The sequence below is a fragment of the Scyliorhinus torazame genome, chromosome 5 (genome assembly GCF_047496885.1).
Source record: "Scyliorhinus torazame isolate Kashiwa2021f chromosome 5, sScyTor2.1, whole genome shotgun sequence".
NCBI classification, from domain to species: domain Eukaryota; kingdom Metazoa; phylum Chordata; class Chondrichthyes; order Carcharhiniformes; family Scyliorhinidae; genus Scyliorhinus; species Scyliorhinus torazame.
In genome coordinates this window covers 304,969,134-304,987,930 of record NC_092711.1, presented here as the reverse complement: position 1 = coordinate 304,987,930, position 18,797 = coordinate 304,969,134, and the positions used below count along the sequence as shown (strand labels likewise).

Below are 18,797 nucleotides of genomic sequence, written 5' to 3'. Positions count from 1 at the left end.
GTCTGTCTAGTCTGTGTGTCTCTATCTGGTCTGTGTGTGTGTGTCTGTTTAGTCAGTGTGTCTCTATCTGGTCTGTGTGTGTGTGTCTGTTTAGTCAGTGTGTCTGTCCAGTCTGTGTGTATCTATCTGGTCTGTGTGTGTGTGTCTTTCTAGTCAGTGTGTCTGTCCAGACTGTGTGTCTCTATCTGGTCTGTGTATGTGTGCCTGGCCAGTCTGTGTGTATCTATCTGGTCTGTGTGTGTGTGTCTTTCTAGTCAGTGTGTCTGTCCAGACTGTGTGTCTCTATCTGGTCTGTTTATGTGTGCCTGGCCAGTCTGTGGTCCCCCCCCCCCCCCCCTCCTCTCCCTCCCTCTCACTGTAGCGTACAGACGCTGGGCGTCACTTCGTGTCAGATGGCCGGGTGGGAGTGAATAGACAAAAAGGGGACGGTGGAGGAGACTGGTGTGTATGTGTGTGTTTGCGTCCGGGCTCCTCTTCAGCCTGACAACTGCCAGCTCAGCAAACCGCCCCCTTTTTATTAAAAAAAACACCCCTCCAGCCACTTGATCTTCCAGCCTCAAACATTTTGCTCCTAACCCTCCCTCTGCCCAATCTCGGCACCCCACTCTCTCACGAAACGCAAACATTAAAACAAAAACAAGCCCCAGCGCCCCGACCATGGCGAACGCCCTCAGAGTGGTCTTGCTGTGCGCCACTTTTACCCTGTTGACAGGGGGAGGTAAGAAGATCATTTTCCTCATTTCTCTCTGTCTGTCTGTCTGAGGTTGGGCATTCCCAGGTTTACATGATAACGGGCTGCTCGCTAATTGACGCAGTGATGGGGGGGGGGGGGGGGGGTTAAACCTTTCAGTGAGTTGGGAAATGGGCCATTTACCCCCAGAATTTAATTTTTTTTAAAAAGCTTTGAGTGAAATCCAGGAGAGTTCATTTACAAATGTTGGTGTGTGTTTAGGAATTGCTTTGTGCCGCCGCAATGCGCATGGGGAGAACTCCCAGGGTTGGCAAATAAAATAACATTGTAGGTTTATTGTGGGGGGGGGGGGGGGGAGGTGACAGCTTTAGTCATCAAAGGGCGGCGACTGCGTCCTTTTCTCTGAGGGTTTTTTTTTGAGGTGGGTGGGGGGATCTGGAAGTTTGTGGAAAATGAGGCGAATTTTCACCAGCCACTGGTCACCTCGCCGCCAGTCAACCCGAACCAAAGCAACCAGCGGCCCACAGGGCTTTGTGCCTTGTGTGTGTCAGACGCGGGGTCAGGCCTTGGCCGCTCGCCAGAGGGAGAACATCAAATGTCCTCTTCATTCCTTCCGTCAGCCGATGCGGAGATTGGGGGAGGTGGAATATTCACGGTGCTTCAGTGCTGAGGGAGTGCCGCACTGTCACAGGCCCTGTTCCCCGGGTGACATGTTCTAACTGAGACCCCCACCTGGCCTCCAGCCTTTCCAAGGGCAGGGGAGGTATCCCTGATCTCCCGGCCAATATTTACCTCAGCCACCATCAACATAGCATCTGGTTATTATCACATTTCTCCTACTGCCTCACGGCGCCGAGGTCCCGGGTTCGATCCTGGCTCTGGGTCACTGTCCGTGTGGAGTTTGCACATTCTCCCCGTGTTTGCGTGGATTTCACCCCCACAACCCAAAGATGTGCAGGGTAGGTGGATTGGCTGCGCCAAATTGTCCCTTAATTGGAAAAAATGCATTGTGTACTCAAAATATTTTTTTTAAATCACATTTCTCTTTGTGGGAGTCTGCGGCACCGAAAGTGGCTGTCCTGTTTCTTACATTACAACAGTACTGAAAAAGTATTTCACTGGCTGTGAAACCCTCTGGGACATCCTGGGGTAATGAAAGGTGCGGAGCAATGCAAGTCTTTTTAATATAGCAGAATATTTGCCAGCACGAGAGCTAGGCACGCAGCACAGTGGCACAGTGGTTAGCACCGCTGCTGCACAGCTCTAGGGACCCGGGTTCAATTCCGGCGACTGACTGTGGAGTTTGCACTTCCTCCCCGTGGCTGTGTGTGTTTCCTCCGGGTGCTTCGGTTCCCTCCCACAGTCCAAAGATGTGCAGGTTAAGTGGTTTGGCCATGCTAAATTGCCCCTTAGTGCTCAACGGTTAGGTAGGGTTGCTGGGTTACGGGGCGAGGGTGGAGGTGTGGGCTTAAGTAGGGTGCTCTTTCCAAGGGCCGGTGCAGACTGATGGGCCGAATGGCCTCCTTCTGCACTGTAGTGATTCAATGAGGTCAGATGTGTAGATCTTTGAATGAATATTTGAACTTTTTGATCTGGGCATGTGTTGTATTATTACTGATGAGGTGTCTCATTTTTCAAACATTTAAGCATCACTCTTTTTGTACTTTTACTTGCCAAAACGACTGTTTTGATGATGAAAATAAGGAACATATCATGTAATATGTTTATTCAATAGGCAGAGACAACTGCACAATTAATATAATGAAGTACCTCAGATGTAGAGTAAGGATTGCACGTGTTCTAAAAAGATTATAAATAAGTAAAACAATGGCTGGCTTAAATGGAGGAATTGCTGGTCATGGCGATTTCACTAAATCAGACGAAGGGTATGCTCATACTGTTAAAACTAATTTAGTATTTTACACAATGCTGTCTCCCAAGTGTTTACGACATGACATGAAAGAATAAGATGTTTGAAATTTGTTCATGCTGAATTAAAAGTGCAATTGGCAAACAACGGTTACGCAACTGAACAGTGGTATTATGAAGATTATTACATGTGGCAGGAGGTTCTAAATTCATAAAGCATCAAGTCTGGTATTCTCTTTCACTGGCCCAAATTCCCTTAAATGAATCCCTGGGCTATATGTTTGAGGTATGAGTAAAGCTTGTCAGATTAATTTCAAATTCTTGATAAGAACCCTTTTTACACGAATGAATAATTTACATTTAGGAGAAGCAGACTGTGATTTTAAGGGCCTCCCCTCAATGAAGCCATAAAGATGGCTATCCCACAAGTTATGCACAACATGTTTTTGGCTAATGTGCCAGCATTTTGCAGAAGCTTCCACATCCCTTTTAATCAACTGAGCACTGGTGCGTTATCTGACCCTTAATCTCGAGCAGAATTATCCAGGTTATGCAGACAATGTCACTAAGTACACATGTATCCCTTTAAAAATGATTTTTTAAATGTAAAAGAAGAGGGTAAAGCCAAGGGAGGTTTAGCTCTTAGAGTCAAATTCCTCTTCATACTTGAGGGTATAATCTGCAAAAAAATCTTTTTTTAAGGCAATTGTTGGGGAAAGTTGGAGGAGTTTTTACCTGCTGTCAATTGTATGTGAAACAAGCCTGATTCTGACTCGTCAAAAACAGAGAAATCTCCCCCAGTGCTATTGTAAAGTTCAAAAGTAAGTGACATGATCTGAGGGTTCTGCTGAAGCCCAATTCAATTTTATAATAATAATAATCTATATTGTCACAAGTAGACTTACATTAACACTGCAATGAAGTTACTGTGAAAAGCCCCTCGTCGTCACATTCCGGCACCTGTTCGGGTACGCAGAGGGAGAATTCAGAATGTCCAAATTACCTAGCAAGCACGTCTTTCGGGACTTGTGGGAGGAAACTGGAGCACCCAGAGGAAACCCACGCAGACACGGGGAGAACGTGCAGACTCCACACAGGCAGTGACCCACGCCGGGAATCAAACCCGGGTCCCTGGCATTGTAAAGCAACAATGCTAACCACTGTGCTACCGTGCCGCCCTTCACGTTCAAATCACTATCACCTACAGAATGCAATCTAATATTAAAAATTGTTCTAGGAATTAAGTGGTCCTCACTATATGGAATTTGTACATTCACCTGGACTTAAAAACAATCATTATTTAGTTACGCCATCCAATGGAGCTTTTGAACAAGTGTTGTATCTTCACTGAGATGGACCCAAGTGGTATCTTCTATGTTCTTTTTAACTGCTGGTCAAAATACTTTATTCATAAAGTAGTTATTAAAAATCTGTAAAATGTTTTCGTACTTTAAATACAGGTACAAAGCATACTTTGAATTCTCGGGCTAAATGTGGGAACAGTGAGCCACATTGTAAAATCACAGCCAACTCATAAAATCACACAAGTGTTGAAATTACATATCTCTAATGGAATCACATTTACAAGTGCAGTGTGGTACAACTTCAGTATTCTTATTTTGGTCACTTCCTTTTTATCGTGTTTTCTATATGCACAAAAGCTCCAGGAACATCATGGACAACATAATACCTGATACACGTTTATATATGGATTAGGTTGGAGAAGCTGAGGTGTTCTCCTTGGAGCAAAGGAAATTTGATACAGGCGTTTAAAGGTTATGACAGGTTTAGATAAGGTATGCAGGGGGATGTTTAGAAAACGTTCTTTTAACACAGCCCCTGGCAATGATGTGGAACTCGCTGCCAATAAGGATACTGAATACCAAGGCGATGAATAACTTTAAAAGGTGATTGGATAGCATTACTGCTTCACGGCGCCGAGGACCAGGGTTCAATCCCGGCTCCGGGTTACTGTCCGTATGGAGTTTGCTCATTCCCCCTGTGTCTAGGTGGGTCTCACCCCCGCAACCCAAAGCCGTGCAGGGTAGGTGGATTGGCCATGCTCAATTGCCCCTTAATTGGAAAAAGAAATAATTGGGTACTCTAAATTTATAAAACCAAAAAAAAAGGTGATTGGATGAGCACTTGAGGGAAATAAACTTTCAGAGCTACAGGATACAGTGGGAAATGAATCTGACTAGATTTCTCTACAGCGAGCCAGTATGGGCTTGATGGGCCATTATTGAGAAACATGAAGAAAAATCTGAAAGGATATGGGAAGTGCAGGGAATGAGATTGATGTAGATAACTCAATGGAGTATCAATCCCAGCTCAGGATTGATGGGCTAAAGTTTCTGCATAGTTTATAAGGCTGGGATAGCAATTGAAATCCATTGGAGGCAGAAACACATGTGGATCTTGTGGGATTTAAATTGATTGGAACTAATTTATGTTGACTCTGTGGATTATGGAAAATAATACTAAAGCTGTTTATTTTCCATAATCGACAGAGTCAACACAAATTAGTTCCGATCAACATAAACCCCAAAAGAATCCCGTGTGCATCTGCCATTTTTCTGTGTCAGAGATTTGAAATGCATGTTCTAATACAGCCTTTCAAATTGGAAGGAATTTTAGTTCATCAATCCTTGACCAGGAGTGACACCACTATTGAAGTTGCCTACTTCAATCTCATTCCTTACTCTTCCCGTGTTTATTTATTTTTTCACCTTTATGCAATTCTCTCTTTTTTTTAACTGTCATCAAATCTGCTTCAAAAGCTGTTCTTGGGGCATTGTCAGCTATATTCAACTGGTGCGTCATTTGGGGTGATGCAATAGGCAGGGCTTTGAATGAATAGGATATCCAGGGCTGGCAGTTTCTAGTGCTCCCATTTACTTGTCCAGTGAAATTTGTTTTTGAACGTACACCATGCATTGCTAAAGTGGTTTGAAGGCTCTGCTGCAAAGGGAGCTTGTCCTGGGGTATATTGTATTCAAATGCGTTTCATATGAACGAGTTGCAGACAGGATCTGCTGGTGAATTTGTGGAGAGTAACCTTGCTGTGATTTTATAGGTAATTTAACAATCAAAACAGATCAGACTAGCTTGGGCAATGCATAGAACCACAGAATGAAAGCTACAGAGGAGGCCATTTGGCCCATCGCATCTATAACAAAGAACAAAGAAAAATACAGCACAGGAACAGGCCATTCGGCCCTCCAAGCCTGCGCCGACCATGCTGCCCGACTAAACTACAATCTTCTACACTTTCGGGATCCGTATCCCTCTATTCCCATACTATTCATGTATTTGTCAAGATGCCACTTAAACGTCACTATCATCCCTGATTCCACCACCTCCTCCAGCAGCGAGTTCCAGGCACCCACTACCCTCTATCTTGCCTCGTACATCTCCAAACCTTGTCCCTCGCACCGTAAACTTTTGTCCCCTAGTAGTTGACCCCTCTACCCTGGGGAAAAAGTCTCTGACTAACCACTCTGTCTATGCCCATCATAGTTTTGTAGACCTCTACCAGTGAGAACAAACAGAGTTTATTCAACCGCTCCTCATAGCTAATGCCCTCCATACCAGGCAACATCCTGATAAATCTCTTCTGCACCCTCTCAAAAGCCTTCACATCCTTCTGGTAGTGTGGCGACGAGAATTGAACACTATACTCCAAGTGTGGCCTAACTAAGGTTCTATACAGCTGCAACATGACTTGCCAATTTTTATACTCAATGCCCTGGCCAATGAAGGCAAGCATGCTGTATGCCTTCTTGACTACCTTCTCCACCTGTGATGCCCCTTTCAGTGACCTGTGGACCTGTACGCCTAGATCTCTTTGACTGTTAATACTCTTGAGGGTTCTACCATTCACTGTATGTTCCCTACCTGTATTAGACCGTACAAAATGCATCACCTCACATTTGTCCGGATTAAACTCCATCTGCCATCTCTCCGTCCAAGTCTCCAAACGATCTAATCCTGCTGTATCCTCTGACAGTCCTCATCACTATCTGAAATTCCACTAACCTTTGTCTCGTCCGCAAACTTACTAATCAGACCAGTTACATTTTCCTCCAAATCATCTATATATACTACGAACAGCAAAGGTCCCAGCACTATGATGGCTCTCTGGCCTAGCTATCCAATTCATCCCATGTTTTCACTTCAAATATTTATCCAGCTTGCTTCTGAAAGTTATTGAATTTGCTTCCGCCCAAATCATAACCATGTAATTTGTTTCAAAACAACTTCTATGTTCTATGTTCTAAAGTCCTCACACAGCTGCTTGTTCGTTTCCAGTCACTTAGTTCTCATTACCGCCTGGGAACAGTTTCTCCTTATTTACTCGATCAAAATAACTCATCACTTTTAACACTTTCATCAAATGTTCTCTTTACCTTCTCTCCTCAAAGGAGAAAAAAAACAGCTTCTCCAAACTCTCCATATAACTGAAGCCTCCATATACCTCATACCGTTTGTAAGATTTGGATTAGATTTAGATTTATTGTCACGTGTACCAAGGTGCAATTAAAAGTATTGTTCTGTGTACAGTCCAGGCAGATTATTCCATACATGAAAAACATAGGACATACGATAAATACGCAATATAAATACATAGACAGTGGAGACGATAAATACGCAATGTAAATACATAGACAGGAGAAGATGCATAGAGAGATCAGTTCAGTCGATAAGAGGGTCATTCGGGAGTCTGGTAACAGCGGGGAAGAAGCTGGTTTTGAATCTGTTAGTGCGTATTCTCAGACTTTTGTATCTTCTATCCGATAGAAGAGGTTGGAAGAAAGAATAACCCGGGTGGGAGGGCTCTTTGATTATGCTGCCCGCTTTCCCAAGGCAGCGGGAAGTATAGACAGGGTCAACGGATGGGCGGCGGGTTCACGTGATCGACTGGGTTGTGTTCACACGACTCTAGTTTCTTACAATCTTAGGCCGAGCAGTTGCCATACCAAGCTGCAAAAAGCCAGATAGGGTGCTTTCTATGGTGCATCTATAAAGATTGGTAAAAGCTAATGTGGACATGCTGAATTTCTTTAGTTTCCTGAGGAAATATAGGCGCTCTTATGCTTTCTTGGTCGTAGCGTCAACGTGAGTGGACCATGACAGATTGTTGGTGAAGTTTACATCTAGGAATTTGAAGCTCTCAACTATCTCCACCTCGGCACCATCGATGCAGACAGGGGTGTGTACGACACTTCGCTTCCTGAAGTCGATGACCAGCTCCTCAGTTTTGGGGGGTTTTGAGGTATTAGAACCTGCTAATTAAAATTCCATGTTCCGAATTCTCAAATTCTAACTCCTGGTCTTCCATTGTGCCTGGCCTAACAAAGTATTTTACTATGTAAAGATAAAGCGCATTGGATTGTGGGTAGTATCTTGAGATGTATAAGAAGCTGCTTAGCAGACAGGAAGCAAAAGTTGGAATACATGTTTTTTTTTCCGATTGGCAGGCAGTGACTAGTGGGGTACCGCAGGGATCTGTGCTAGGGCATTGGTGAGGCCACACCTGGAGTTGTGTGCATTTTGGGTCCTTATCTGAGGAAGGATGTTCTTGCTGTGGAGAGTACAACAAAGGTTTTCTAGGCTGATTCCTGGGATGGCGGGATTGTCATAGGAGGAGAGGCTAAGTCGGTTAGGTTTATATTCATTGGAGTTTGGAAGAGTGAGAGGGAATCTCTTAGAAACTTATAAAATTCTAACAGGGTTAGGCTGGGTAGATTCAGAAAGAATGTTCCTTAACGAGTCCAGAACTAGGGGTCATAGTTTGGGGATAAGAGGTGAACCTTTTAGGACTGAGGTGAGGAGAAATTTCTTCACCCAGAAAGTGGTGAATCTGACCAGAGAAAGTAGCTGAGGCCAAAATGTTGTGTAATTTCAAGAATGATGTGGGATCTCTTATCCTCTAATAAGAGCCGGGGTCCGGTGGTAGGTTGAGATTGAGTTTATTGCAAAACTTGTTTGTGTTTGAAATAGTACGCAGCAAGAGAAACAGAAGGCCGCGAGGGGCAAAAGAAAGGGGACACTGAAAAGAGAAGAAGAGAAAAGCAACACGTGCACAAAGGGTTTGATATGTTTTTGGTACCGCCCCTTCCTTACCCTCCCCCTATTGGCTTACAAATCCTGAATTGTGACTTCTGATTGGCGCTTCATACCGGCATTCACTCTTGCCTCTAACTTACTGGCTGCGCTTGCATTGTCACATCTGTGGTCTGGATTCTGAAATGTCCCCACAGTTACAATATTTTAAATTGAGTTTCAATTTTCCCCCACAAAGATGTTAGATTTAGCTCTTGGGGCTAAAGATATTAAAACCTGCTAATTAAAATTCCATGTTCCGAATTCTTAATTTCTAACTCTTGGTCTTCCATTGTGCCTGGCCTAACAAAGTATTTTACTATGTAAAGTTAAAGCACATACGATTGTCAAGGGATATTGAGGGGAGGTGGGGGAGGCTGGATCAGGGTATTGAACTTGATGATCAGCCATGATCACAATGAATGACGGAGCAGGCCCACAGAGCCGAATGGCCTTCTCCTGCTTCTATTTCCTATTGTGTCTCTATGTCAGTACGAATATCTAGTATTTCTGAATCAAGTAGAATCTGATAAGCAATATTTTACATATACTTGACAAAAAACAGTGAGGATGGCGTAGAAATTACACATCACGCAAGTTCCCAGGATTCCTCGAGCAATGCCATGTCTTTCCCTTTTTCTATCGCTGAAGTGATGTTGAAGTGTCTCTTAAAAGAGTCACATCACAGAAGCCACGGTGAAACTGTGCCAACAGAATCCAATTTTCCAACTTTTATATCTCACTCTCACTATTCCTGAATTCCAGCTTTGGCAATAGTCCAAATGCGCCTTTTCCATTGGCTTAGGATGCAAGTCATCTTGTGTCACCCCACCTTTGTAAGTAAGGTAAAGTCACCATAGTTCCAGATGACCATTTCCCTTTGAGGGCGAGAGCTGACTGGTGGGGATTTAAGCCGAGGATCACCATAGAACATAGAACATAGAAAATACAGCACAGAACAGGCCCTTCGGCCCACAATGTTGTGCCGAACCTTTGTCCTAGATTAATCATAGATTATCATTGAATTTACAGTGCAGAAGGAGGCCATTCGGCCCTTTGAGTCTGCACCGGCTCTTGGAAAGAGCACCCTACCCAAACTCAACACCTCCACCCAACACCAAGGGCAATTTGGACATTAAGGGCAATTTATCATTGGCCAATTCACCTAACCCGCACATCTTTGGATTGTGGGAGGAAACCGGAGCACCCGGAGGAAACCCACGCAGACACGGGGAGGACGTGCAGACTCCGCACAGACAGTGACCCAAGCTGGAATCGAACCTGGGACCCTGGAGCTGTGAAGCAATTGTGCTATCCACAATGCTACCGTGCTGCCCTTGAGTACAAATAAATCTACACTATATCATTTAACCGTAATCCATGTACCTATCCAATAGCTGCTTGAAGGTCCCTAATGTTTCCGACTCAACTACTTCCACAGGCAGTGCATTCCATGCCCCCACTACTCTCTGGGTAAAGAACCTACCTCTGATATCCCTCCTATATCTTCCACCTTTCACCTTAAATTTATGTCCCCTTGTAATGGTTTGTTCCATCCGGGGAAAAAGTCTTGTCACACCTCAGACAAGGTTGAGAAGGCGGGGCCTTCATGAATAACCTCAGCCGGTACGGGATTTGAACCGGCGCTGCTGGCCTCGCTCTGCATCACGAACCGGCTGTCCAGCCAACTGAGCACAGCCACCAATGGTGGAGCGAGAAACCTCAAGAGGCCAGCGTTGAATGAGTGCAGATATCTCAGAGGGATTTGGGGATTGGGGCGATTCCAGAGGTATGGAGGGACAAGGGCATGCAGGCATTTGAGAGCAAGAATCAGAACTTTAAAATCAAGTCAAGCCAAAGATAAAGTAAAATAAAGGCTAAGATCTCAGACAAGCTTTTGACAGCCTTCTAAACTTGAATAATTTGTGTATACACCCCCTTATAAATCCTTGAAATGGTTTATATTGCCTCTTTATGTTTTGGAAGGAAGAATGATCACTTCACATTTCTCTGCGTTAAATCTGATCAGCCATGTGTCTTCCCATCTCACCAGTCTATGTCTCCCTAAAGTCTATTATTTTCCTTCTCACTTGACCACATTTCCAAGTTTTGTTTTATCAGCAAACTTTGAAATTGTATCTTGTCTACCCAAGTGCAGGTTATTAATATAAATCAAAAAGGGCACTGAACCTAATACTGATCCTCAAGGAGCACCACCATATATTTTCCTCCAGTCTGGAAGTTCACCAGTACTCTGCTTTCTGTTTCTTAGCCAATTTAGTATAGCGACAGTCAAAGTAAAATACTGCTACGAAAACATTAAAAGTGCAAATCAAGCAGGTCAGAAAGCATCTACGAAGGGAACTGATTTATAAGGTTGTTTGGAGAATAGATCTGTCCTCAAACCTGGTCGTGATTTATATAACGGAACTGATGCTGAATTGTTGCAGTGAGAGAGCATTCGGATCTCGCCGCCTTTCTGCCTGAACTAGGTATCCATGGTAACTTATACATCAAGCGCCCAATCAGGTTATTCATGAAGGCCCCGTCTTCGCAACTCTGCCCCTCGCCTGAGGTGTGGTGACCCTCGGGTTAAGTCACCACCAGTCAGCTCCTCCGCCCTCAAAGGGGAGAGCAGCCTATCGTCATCTGGAACTATGGCAACTTTACATTTACATCGAGTAAGGGAAGGCTCATTGATGTGTTTGTCCTTGGAAAGTGAATCATGAGCAACTCTGGTATTGGTTGGATTTGTTTGATGGCTCACCACTCAAAATGGCAGTATTACAGGTTGAATATCCGTTATCTGAACTCCTGCTTGATCACGTTTCGGATTTCCGATAATTGCGTTTTTTTGGATAACACGTATAAGACAAAGTCTACTTACAATACGATTGCCTAAGGCTCAGCTAGCTATTGTCTAAAGTAAATAAAATGGCTCCCCGTAAGAGGTTCCCACCCGTGGTGCCATTCTGTTAGTCTGCTTGTATTGTTTGATGTGTGGACAAACAACTAGACTTCCGTGCTAAGTACTGGATTTGATCGGTGAGGTTCGTGTCGGCTTGGATCAGAGACTTCCTGTGCTAAAGGTCAAGTGCAGCCAGTGAGGTTCGTATTGGCACGTCCATGTCAGCTCAGGTCAGTGACTTCCACGCGCTAAAGGTTGCTGAGGTTCAAATAAAGTGTGATGTTTGGATTTAAAAATAAAGGATACTCAACCTGCAACCTTAAAAAAAGAAGCAGAATGTCCTGAGAACATCAAGCAACAGAAAATTATTGAGAGTTTTTTGTGAGCCTGAGATGTCCTTTTAAGGATGGCACAGTGGTTAGCACTGTTGCTTCACAGCGCCAGGATCCCAGGTTCGACTCCTGGCTGGGTCACTGTCTGTGTGGAGTCTGCACATTCTCCCTGTGTCTGCATGGGTTCCTCCGGATGCTCCGGTTTCATCCCACAAGTCCTGAAAGACGTGCTGTTAGGTAATTTGGACATTCTGAATTCTCCCTCTGTATACCTGAACAGGCGCCAGAAAGTGGTGACTAGGGGTTTTTCACAGTAACTCCATTGTGGTGTTAATGTAAGCCTACTTGTGACAATAAAGATGATTATATTTAAGTCCATTAGTCCCTTTTGTTGAGAAATTGTTTAAAACAGGAAGCAATGGACCTGCATTGTATACTGTAGTTCACTGTATTCTCTGGAATAAGAGACATTTTTGTTTGGTTTGTGGGTGTTGTGTTAGTCTAGACAACAGTCTATGTGAGGCCGTTGTAAATTGACTGCTATAATAAGTTGACAACTCCATTACTTTCATAAAAGTAAATGACTGCGGATGCCGGAATTTGAAACAGTTTTGGGCCCCGTATCTAAGGAAGGATTTGCTGGCCTTAGAAAGGGTCCAGAGGAGGCTCACAAGAATGATCCCTGGAATGAAGAACTTGTCATATGAGGAACTGTTGAGGACTCTGGATCTGTACTCATTGGAGTTTAGAAGGATGAGGGGGGATCTTATTGAAACTTACAGGATACTGCGAGGCCTGGATAGAGTGGACGTGGAGAGGATGTTTCCACTTGTAGGAAAAACTAGAATCAGAGGACACCATCTCAGATTAAAGGGACGATCCTTTAAAACTGAGATGAGGAATTTCTTCAGCCAGAGGGTGGTGAATCTGTGGAATACTTTGCCGCAGAAGGCTGTGGAGGCCAAATCATTGAGTGTCTTTAAGACAGAGTTAGATAGGTTCTTGATTAATAAGAGGAACAGGGGTCATGGGGAGCAGGCAGGAGAATGGGGATGAGAAAACATCCGGCATGATTGAATGGCGGAGCAGACTTGATGGGCCGAGTGGCCTAATTCTGCCCCTATGTCTTATGGTCTTGTGGTCTAAAAACAGAAAATGCTGGAATATCTCAGCAGGTCTGACAGCGTCCGTGAAGAGGGAACAGAGCTAACGTTTCGAGTCTGGGTGACTCTTGGTCAGATTGCATGACTGGAAGGATGCTCAAAGACAAACTCGACCTTGATCATTTTTCACCTGACAGTTTATGTTTCTGTCACGATAGCCTTTCGTAATTCCATTTGAGCATAAAATAGCCCATTCAAAAAAGAAGTGATGATAAGTTAGCCAAGAAGGCGAATTACAAGGTGTTTACTGCGCAAGAACAGGTCAGTCAGCCCAACCGGTCGATGCCGCTCTTTAATGTTTCAGGTGATCACTACACTGTTCCTGTGTCCAGTTTAGAGTATTGCAGCAGGTCATTTGTCAATTGTTATTCTCGTTGGCTGAAATAACCAGTACCTAATCAATGGCGGAAGCATTTGCTGCCATATTCAACCAGAAGTGCTGACACAAGGATCCATCTCAGCCGCCTCCTGCGGTCCCCAGCATCACAGATTCTAGTCGTCAGCCAATTTGTGTGATATCAAGAAATTGCTGCAGGCACTGGATACGGCAAAGGTTATGGGTCCTGAAAATATTCCAGCAATGGTACTGAAGACTTGTGCTCCAGATGTAGATGAGGGCAGTGCAGTTGATGTAGTCAGTAAGGTTTTTGACAAGGTCTTGCATGGGAGAATGATCAAGAAGATAAGAGCCCATGGAATCCAGGGCAATTTAATAGATTGGATCCAAAATTGGCTTAGTGGCAGGAGGTAGAAGCTAATGCTCGAAGTTTGTGTCCACTGGTGATCTACAGGGGTCGATGCTGGGTCCTTTGCTGTTTGTAGCGTACAATAATGATCTAGATGCAAATGTGGGAGGTATAGATTCAGAAAGAATGTTCCTGATTGTGGCGGAGTCCAGAACTAGGGGTCTTCGTTAGGGACAAGGGGTAAACATTTTGGACTGGGGTGAGGAGAAATTTCTTTCCCCAGAGAGTGATGAATCTGTGGATTTCACAACCACAAAAAATAGTTGAGGTGAAAACATTGTGCAATTTCTAGAAGGAAACGGTGGCTCAGTGCTTAGCACTGCTGCCTTACGGTGACGAGAACCCGGGTTCGATCCCGACCCCTGGTCACTGTGTGGAGTTTCACATTCTCCCCGTGTCTGCATTGGTCTCACCCCCACAACCCAAAGACATGCAGGGTAGGTGGATTTGCCACGCTAAATTGCCCCTTAATTGGGAAAATTGTTTTAAAATTCAAAAAGGAATTCGATATAGCTCTTGGGGCTGAAGGAATCAAGGCATATGGAGGAAGGTGGGATCAGGGTATTGAACTTGATGATCAGCCATGATCATAATGAATGGTGGAGCAGGCTCGAAGGGCCGAATGGCCTTGGACCCAACCATCTTTAAGCTGGTTCGTGATTGACTTTCTGTCCATCACAGGCACCGGAATGTGGTGACTAGGGGATTTTCACAGTAACTTCATTGCAGTGTTAATGTAAGCCTACTTGTGACAATAAAGATTATTATTATTAAAAGTGATAAAATGTCATAATTGTTGACAATATATTGACAATACATTTACGCAGCTATACCCTGCTCAGTGATGCTCAGGTTTGGGTACCGCCAGAGCCACTCAGCTCATGATTTCATTAGAGCCATGGGCTAAACAGGGGCAAAAGAACTGAACTCAAGAAGTGAGGTGAGAGTGACTTCCCTTGACATCAAAACCACATTTGACCAATTGTGGTATGAAGGAGCTCGAGCAAAACTGAAGTCAATGGAAATCAAGGGGAAGAGGATCTGCTGGCTGGAGCCAATAACTGGCACAAAGGAAGATGCAGCCGGTTGTTGGAGTTCAATCATCTCTGTCCCATGACATTGTTGCAGGAGTTTCTCAGGGTAGAGCCTTGGACCCAACCACCTTAAGCTGGTTCGTGATTGACTTTCTGTCCATCATAAGGTCAGAAATGGGGATGTTCGCTGAAGACTGCACAATGTTCAGCACCATTCGCGATGACTCAGATACTGAAGCAGTCGATGCCCAAATGCAGCAAGACCTGCAATCCTGTAGGGATTCCGTCACCTGGACAATATCCAGGCTTGGGCTGACAAGTGGCAAGTAACATTCATATCGCATATGTGCCGGGCACTGGCCATCTCCAACAAGAGAAAATCTAACCAGGAGGGCAGCACGGTGGCACAAGTGGCTAGCACTGTGGATTCCCAGCTCCAGGGTCCCAGGTTCGATTCCCCGCTGGGTCACTGTCTGTGCGGAGTCTGCACATTCTCCCCGTGTCTGCGTGGGTTTCCTCCGGGTGCTCCGGTTTCCTCCCACAGTCCAAAGATGTGCAGGTTAGGTGGATTGACCACGCTAAATTGCCCTGAGTGACCAAAAAGGTTAGGAGGGGTTATTGGGTTACGGGGATAGGGTGGAAGTGAGGGCTTAAATGGATCGGTGCAGACTCGATGGGCCGAATGGCCTCCTTCTGCACTGTATGTTCTATGTTCCTCATGATGGTCAATGGCATTACCATTGCTGCATCCCCCACTGTCAACATTTTGGTGATTGCCATCGCCCAGAAACTAAACAACATCAATAAAAGAAATGCTATGGTTACAAGAACAAGTCAGAGGCCAGGAATCCTAAGCCGAGTTGCTCACCTACTGACTTACAAATGGCCTGAAGATTTTTCTTTTGAATAAAGCTTGACTTTTTAAAAATGAATGCTTGGGACATCAGCTTCACTTGCTGGGCCGGCATTTATTGCCCATCCCTAAGCTCCTTTGAGCAGGTGATGGGTGAGCTGCCTTCTTGAACCGCAGCAGTCCCTGTGGTGTAGGTACTCCCACAGTGCTGTTGGGAGGGAATTCCTGGGTTATGATGCAGCGGCAGTGAAGCGATACATTTCCAAATCTGGATGATTTGTGACTTTCGAGAGGAACTACAAGGTGGGGGTGTTCCCGTGTGTTTGCAACCCATGTATTTCTAGATGGTAGTGGTTTGGGGTTTGGAAGGTTCTGCCTAAGAACCCCAATGAGTTCCTGCAGTGCGTTTTTGTAGATGGTCAACACTGCTGCCCTGATGCACGATGGTGGAGGAGGGACTGGATGTTTATGGATGGGATGCCAGTCAAGCAAGCTGCTTTATCCTGGATGGTGTCCAGGCTCTTTGAGAGTTGTTGGAGCTGCGCTCATCATGCAGGCAAATGGAAATGATTCCATCACACTCCTGACTTGTACCTTGTAGATAGTGGACAGGCTTTGGAGAGTCAGGAGGTGAGTTACAAATAGAAAATAGGAGCAGGCTTAGACCATTTGGTCCTTTGAACCTGCTCCGCCATTCATAGAACATAGAACAGTAGAGCACAGTACAGGCCCTTCGGCCCACAATGTTGTGCCGACCATTTATCCTAATCTAAGATCAATCTAACCTACACCCCTTCAATTTACTGCTGTCCATGTGCCTGTCTAAGAGTCGCTAAAATATCCCTAATGACTCTGACACCACCACCTCCGCTGGCAGTGCATTCGACACACCCACCACTCTCCGGGTAAAGAACCTACCCCTGACATCTCCCCAATACCTTCCTCCAACCACCGTAAAATTATGTCCTCTCGTGACAGCCATTTCCTCCCTGGGGAACAAATGTCTGGCTATCCACTCTATCCCTGCCTCTCATCACCTTGTACACCTCTATCAAGTCACCTCTCTTCCTTCTTCGCTCCAGTGAGAAAAGCCCTAGCTCCCTCAACCTTTCTTCATAAGACAGGCCCTCCAGTCCAGGCAGCATCCTGATAAATCTCCTCTGTACCCTCTCCAAAGCATCCACATCCTTCCTATAATGAGGCGACCAGAACTGAACACAATAGGCGGGATTTTCTGGTCCTGAGGCGAAGTGCTGACGCCATCGTAAACGCCGTTACGTTTTACGACGGCGTCAACAGGCCTCCAGGATCAGCGATCCTGCGCCTCACAGGGGGCCAGCACGTCACTGGAGAGCCTCACCCTGCCCCAGCTGCCGATATCGGCGTCAAACTGTCACCGCGGGTCTGCGCAGGCACGTTATGGCTGGCGCGAATTTGTGTATGCGCGTTCCGACCGGCACGAACCCGCGCATGCGCGCTCGTTTCCTTCTCCGCGCCGGCCCCGACGCAACATGGTGGAGAGCTACAGGCGCCCGGCGCAGAGGAACATAGGCCCCCACCAGGAGAAGCCGGCCCACCGATCGGTAGGCCCCAATCGCGGGCCAGGCCACGGTGGAGGCCCCCCTGGGGTCGGATCCCCCCTACCCCCCCACCAGGCTGCCCCCGGCAGGATGAACGGCGAGGTCCCGCCGGGTAGGACCACATGTGAACGGCGCCGGCGGGACTCGGCCAATCTTGGCGGCCACTTGATCCATCACGCGCGGAGAATCACCGGGGTGGGGGGGGGGTCTGGATTTGTGGTTTGTGGAGGAGCTGTTGTCAAGTGACACTTAAACCCGAAACACTTCTTCAGTGTTTCCCTCCCTACCCCCTCCTTTAACATAAAAAAAAACAACCGCTGTAAAGATCAAGAGGAAGGCTCGAGGGCAGGTAGAAGTAGAAACAAGTTGAACCGTGACGTCACAGCCTGCAGGTAAGGGATTGGCTGGTGACTGGTAAGTAGTTTTTCTTTTATTTTCCCTCGGGTGTTATTGTGCGGGGCGCAGAGGTTGCTGAGTGAGTGCTTGCTGAGAAGGGGAGTGAATAACAGGTAAGCTCTTTCTTTTTCTTTTTTTATCTAGAGGGGATGGCAGGGAAGGCAGTGCAATGTTCCTCCTGCAGGATGTTTGAGGTGAGGGACGCCGTCAGTGTCCCTGCTGATTTCATCTGTGGGATGTGCACCCATCTCCAGCTCCTCCGAAACCGTGTTAGGAAACTGGAGCTGGAGCTGGATGAACTTCGGATCATTCGGGAGGCAGAGGTGGTCATAGGTAGAAGCTTCAGGGATGTAGAATAAAGATAGATGGGTGACCGTGAGAAGGGCTGGGAGGAAGCAGTCAGTACAGGGATCCCCTGTGGTCGTTCCCCTTAGTAACAAGTATACCGCTTTGGATACTGTTGGGGGGACGACTTACCAGGGGTAAGCCATGGGGTACAGGTCTCTGGCACAGAGTCTGTCCCTGTTGCTCAGAAGGGCAGGGGGGAGAGGAGCAGAGCATTAGTCATTGGAGACTCCATAGTGAGGGGGATAGATAGGAGATTCTGTGGGAACGAGAGAGATTCGCGGTTGTGTGTTGCCTCCCAGGTACCAGGGTCCGTGATGTCTCGGTCGTGTTTTCGGGATCCTTAAGGGGGAGGGGGAGCAGCCCCAAGTCGTGGTCCACATAGGTACCAATGACATAGGTAGGAAAAGGGATAGGGATGTAAGGCAGGAATTCAGGGAGCTAGGGTGGAAACTTAGATCTAGGACAAACAGTGGACAAACAGAGTTATTATCTCTGGGTTGTTACCCGTGCCACGTGCTAGCGAGACGAGGAATAGGGAGAGAGAGGAGTTGAACACGTGGCTACAGGGATGGTACAGGAGGGAGGGTTTCAGATTTCTGGAAAATTGGGGCTCATTCTGGGGCCGGTGGGACCTCTAAAAACGGGATGGTCTGCACCTGGACCAGAGGGGTACTAATATCCTGGGGGGGAAAATTTGCTAATGCTCTTCGGGAGGGTTTAAACTGGTTCAGCAGGGGCTTGGGAACCTGAATTGTAGCTCCAGTATACAGGA

The 18,797-nt window shown here is 46.0% G+C and overlaps 1 protein-coding gene across 12 annotated transcripts in view; it reads left to right on the top strand.

Annotated features, from left to right (window-relative positions):
- The first annotated feature begins 386 nt into the window (after positions 1 to 386).
- Positions 387 to 18,797, top strand: part of LOC140421281 (CD99 antigen-like protein 2) — a 297,978-nt gene continuing 279,567 nt past the window's right edge. For 3 of the 12 annotated variants that reach the window (XM_072505884.1, XM_072505879.1, XM_072505872.1), the window contains exon 1: positions 389 to 718. In XM_072505884.1, the coding sequence (XP_072361985.1) occupies positions 658 to 718 (61 nt within the window). In that variant the 5' untranslated portion in view covers positions 389 to 657. Of the gene's footprint in view, positions 719 to 18,797 lie in introns of all 12 variants that reach the window. The other 9 variants (XM_072505878.1, XM_072505877.1, XM_072505873.1 and 6 more) reach the window with 5 other exon arrangements.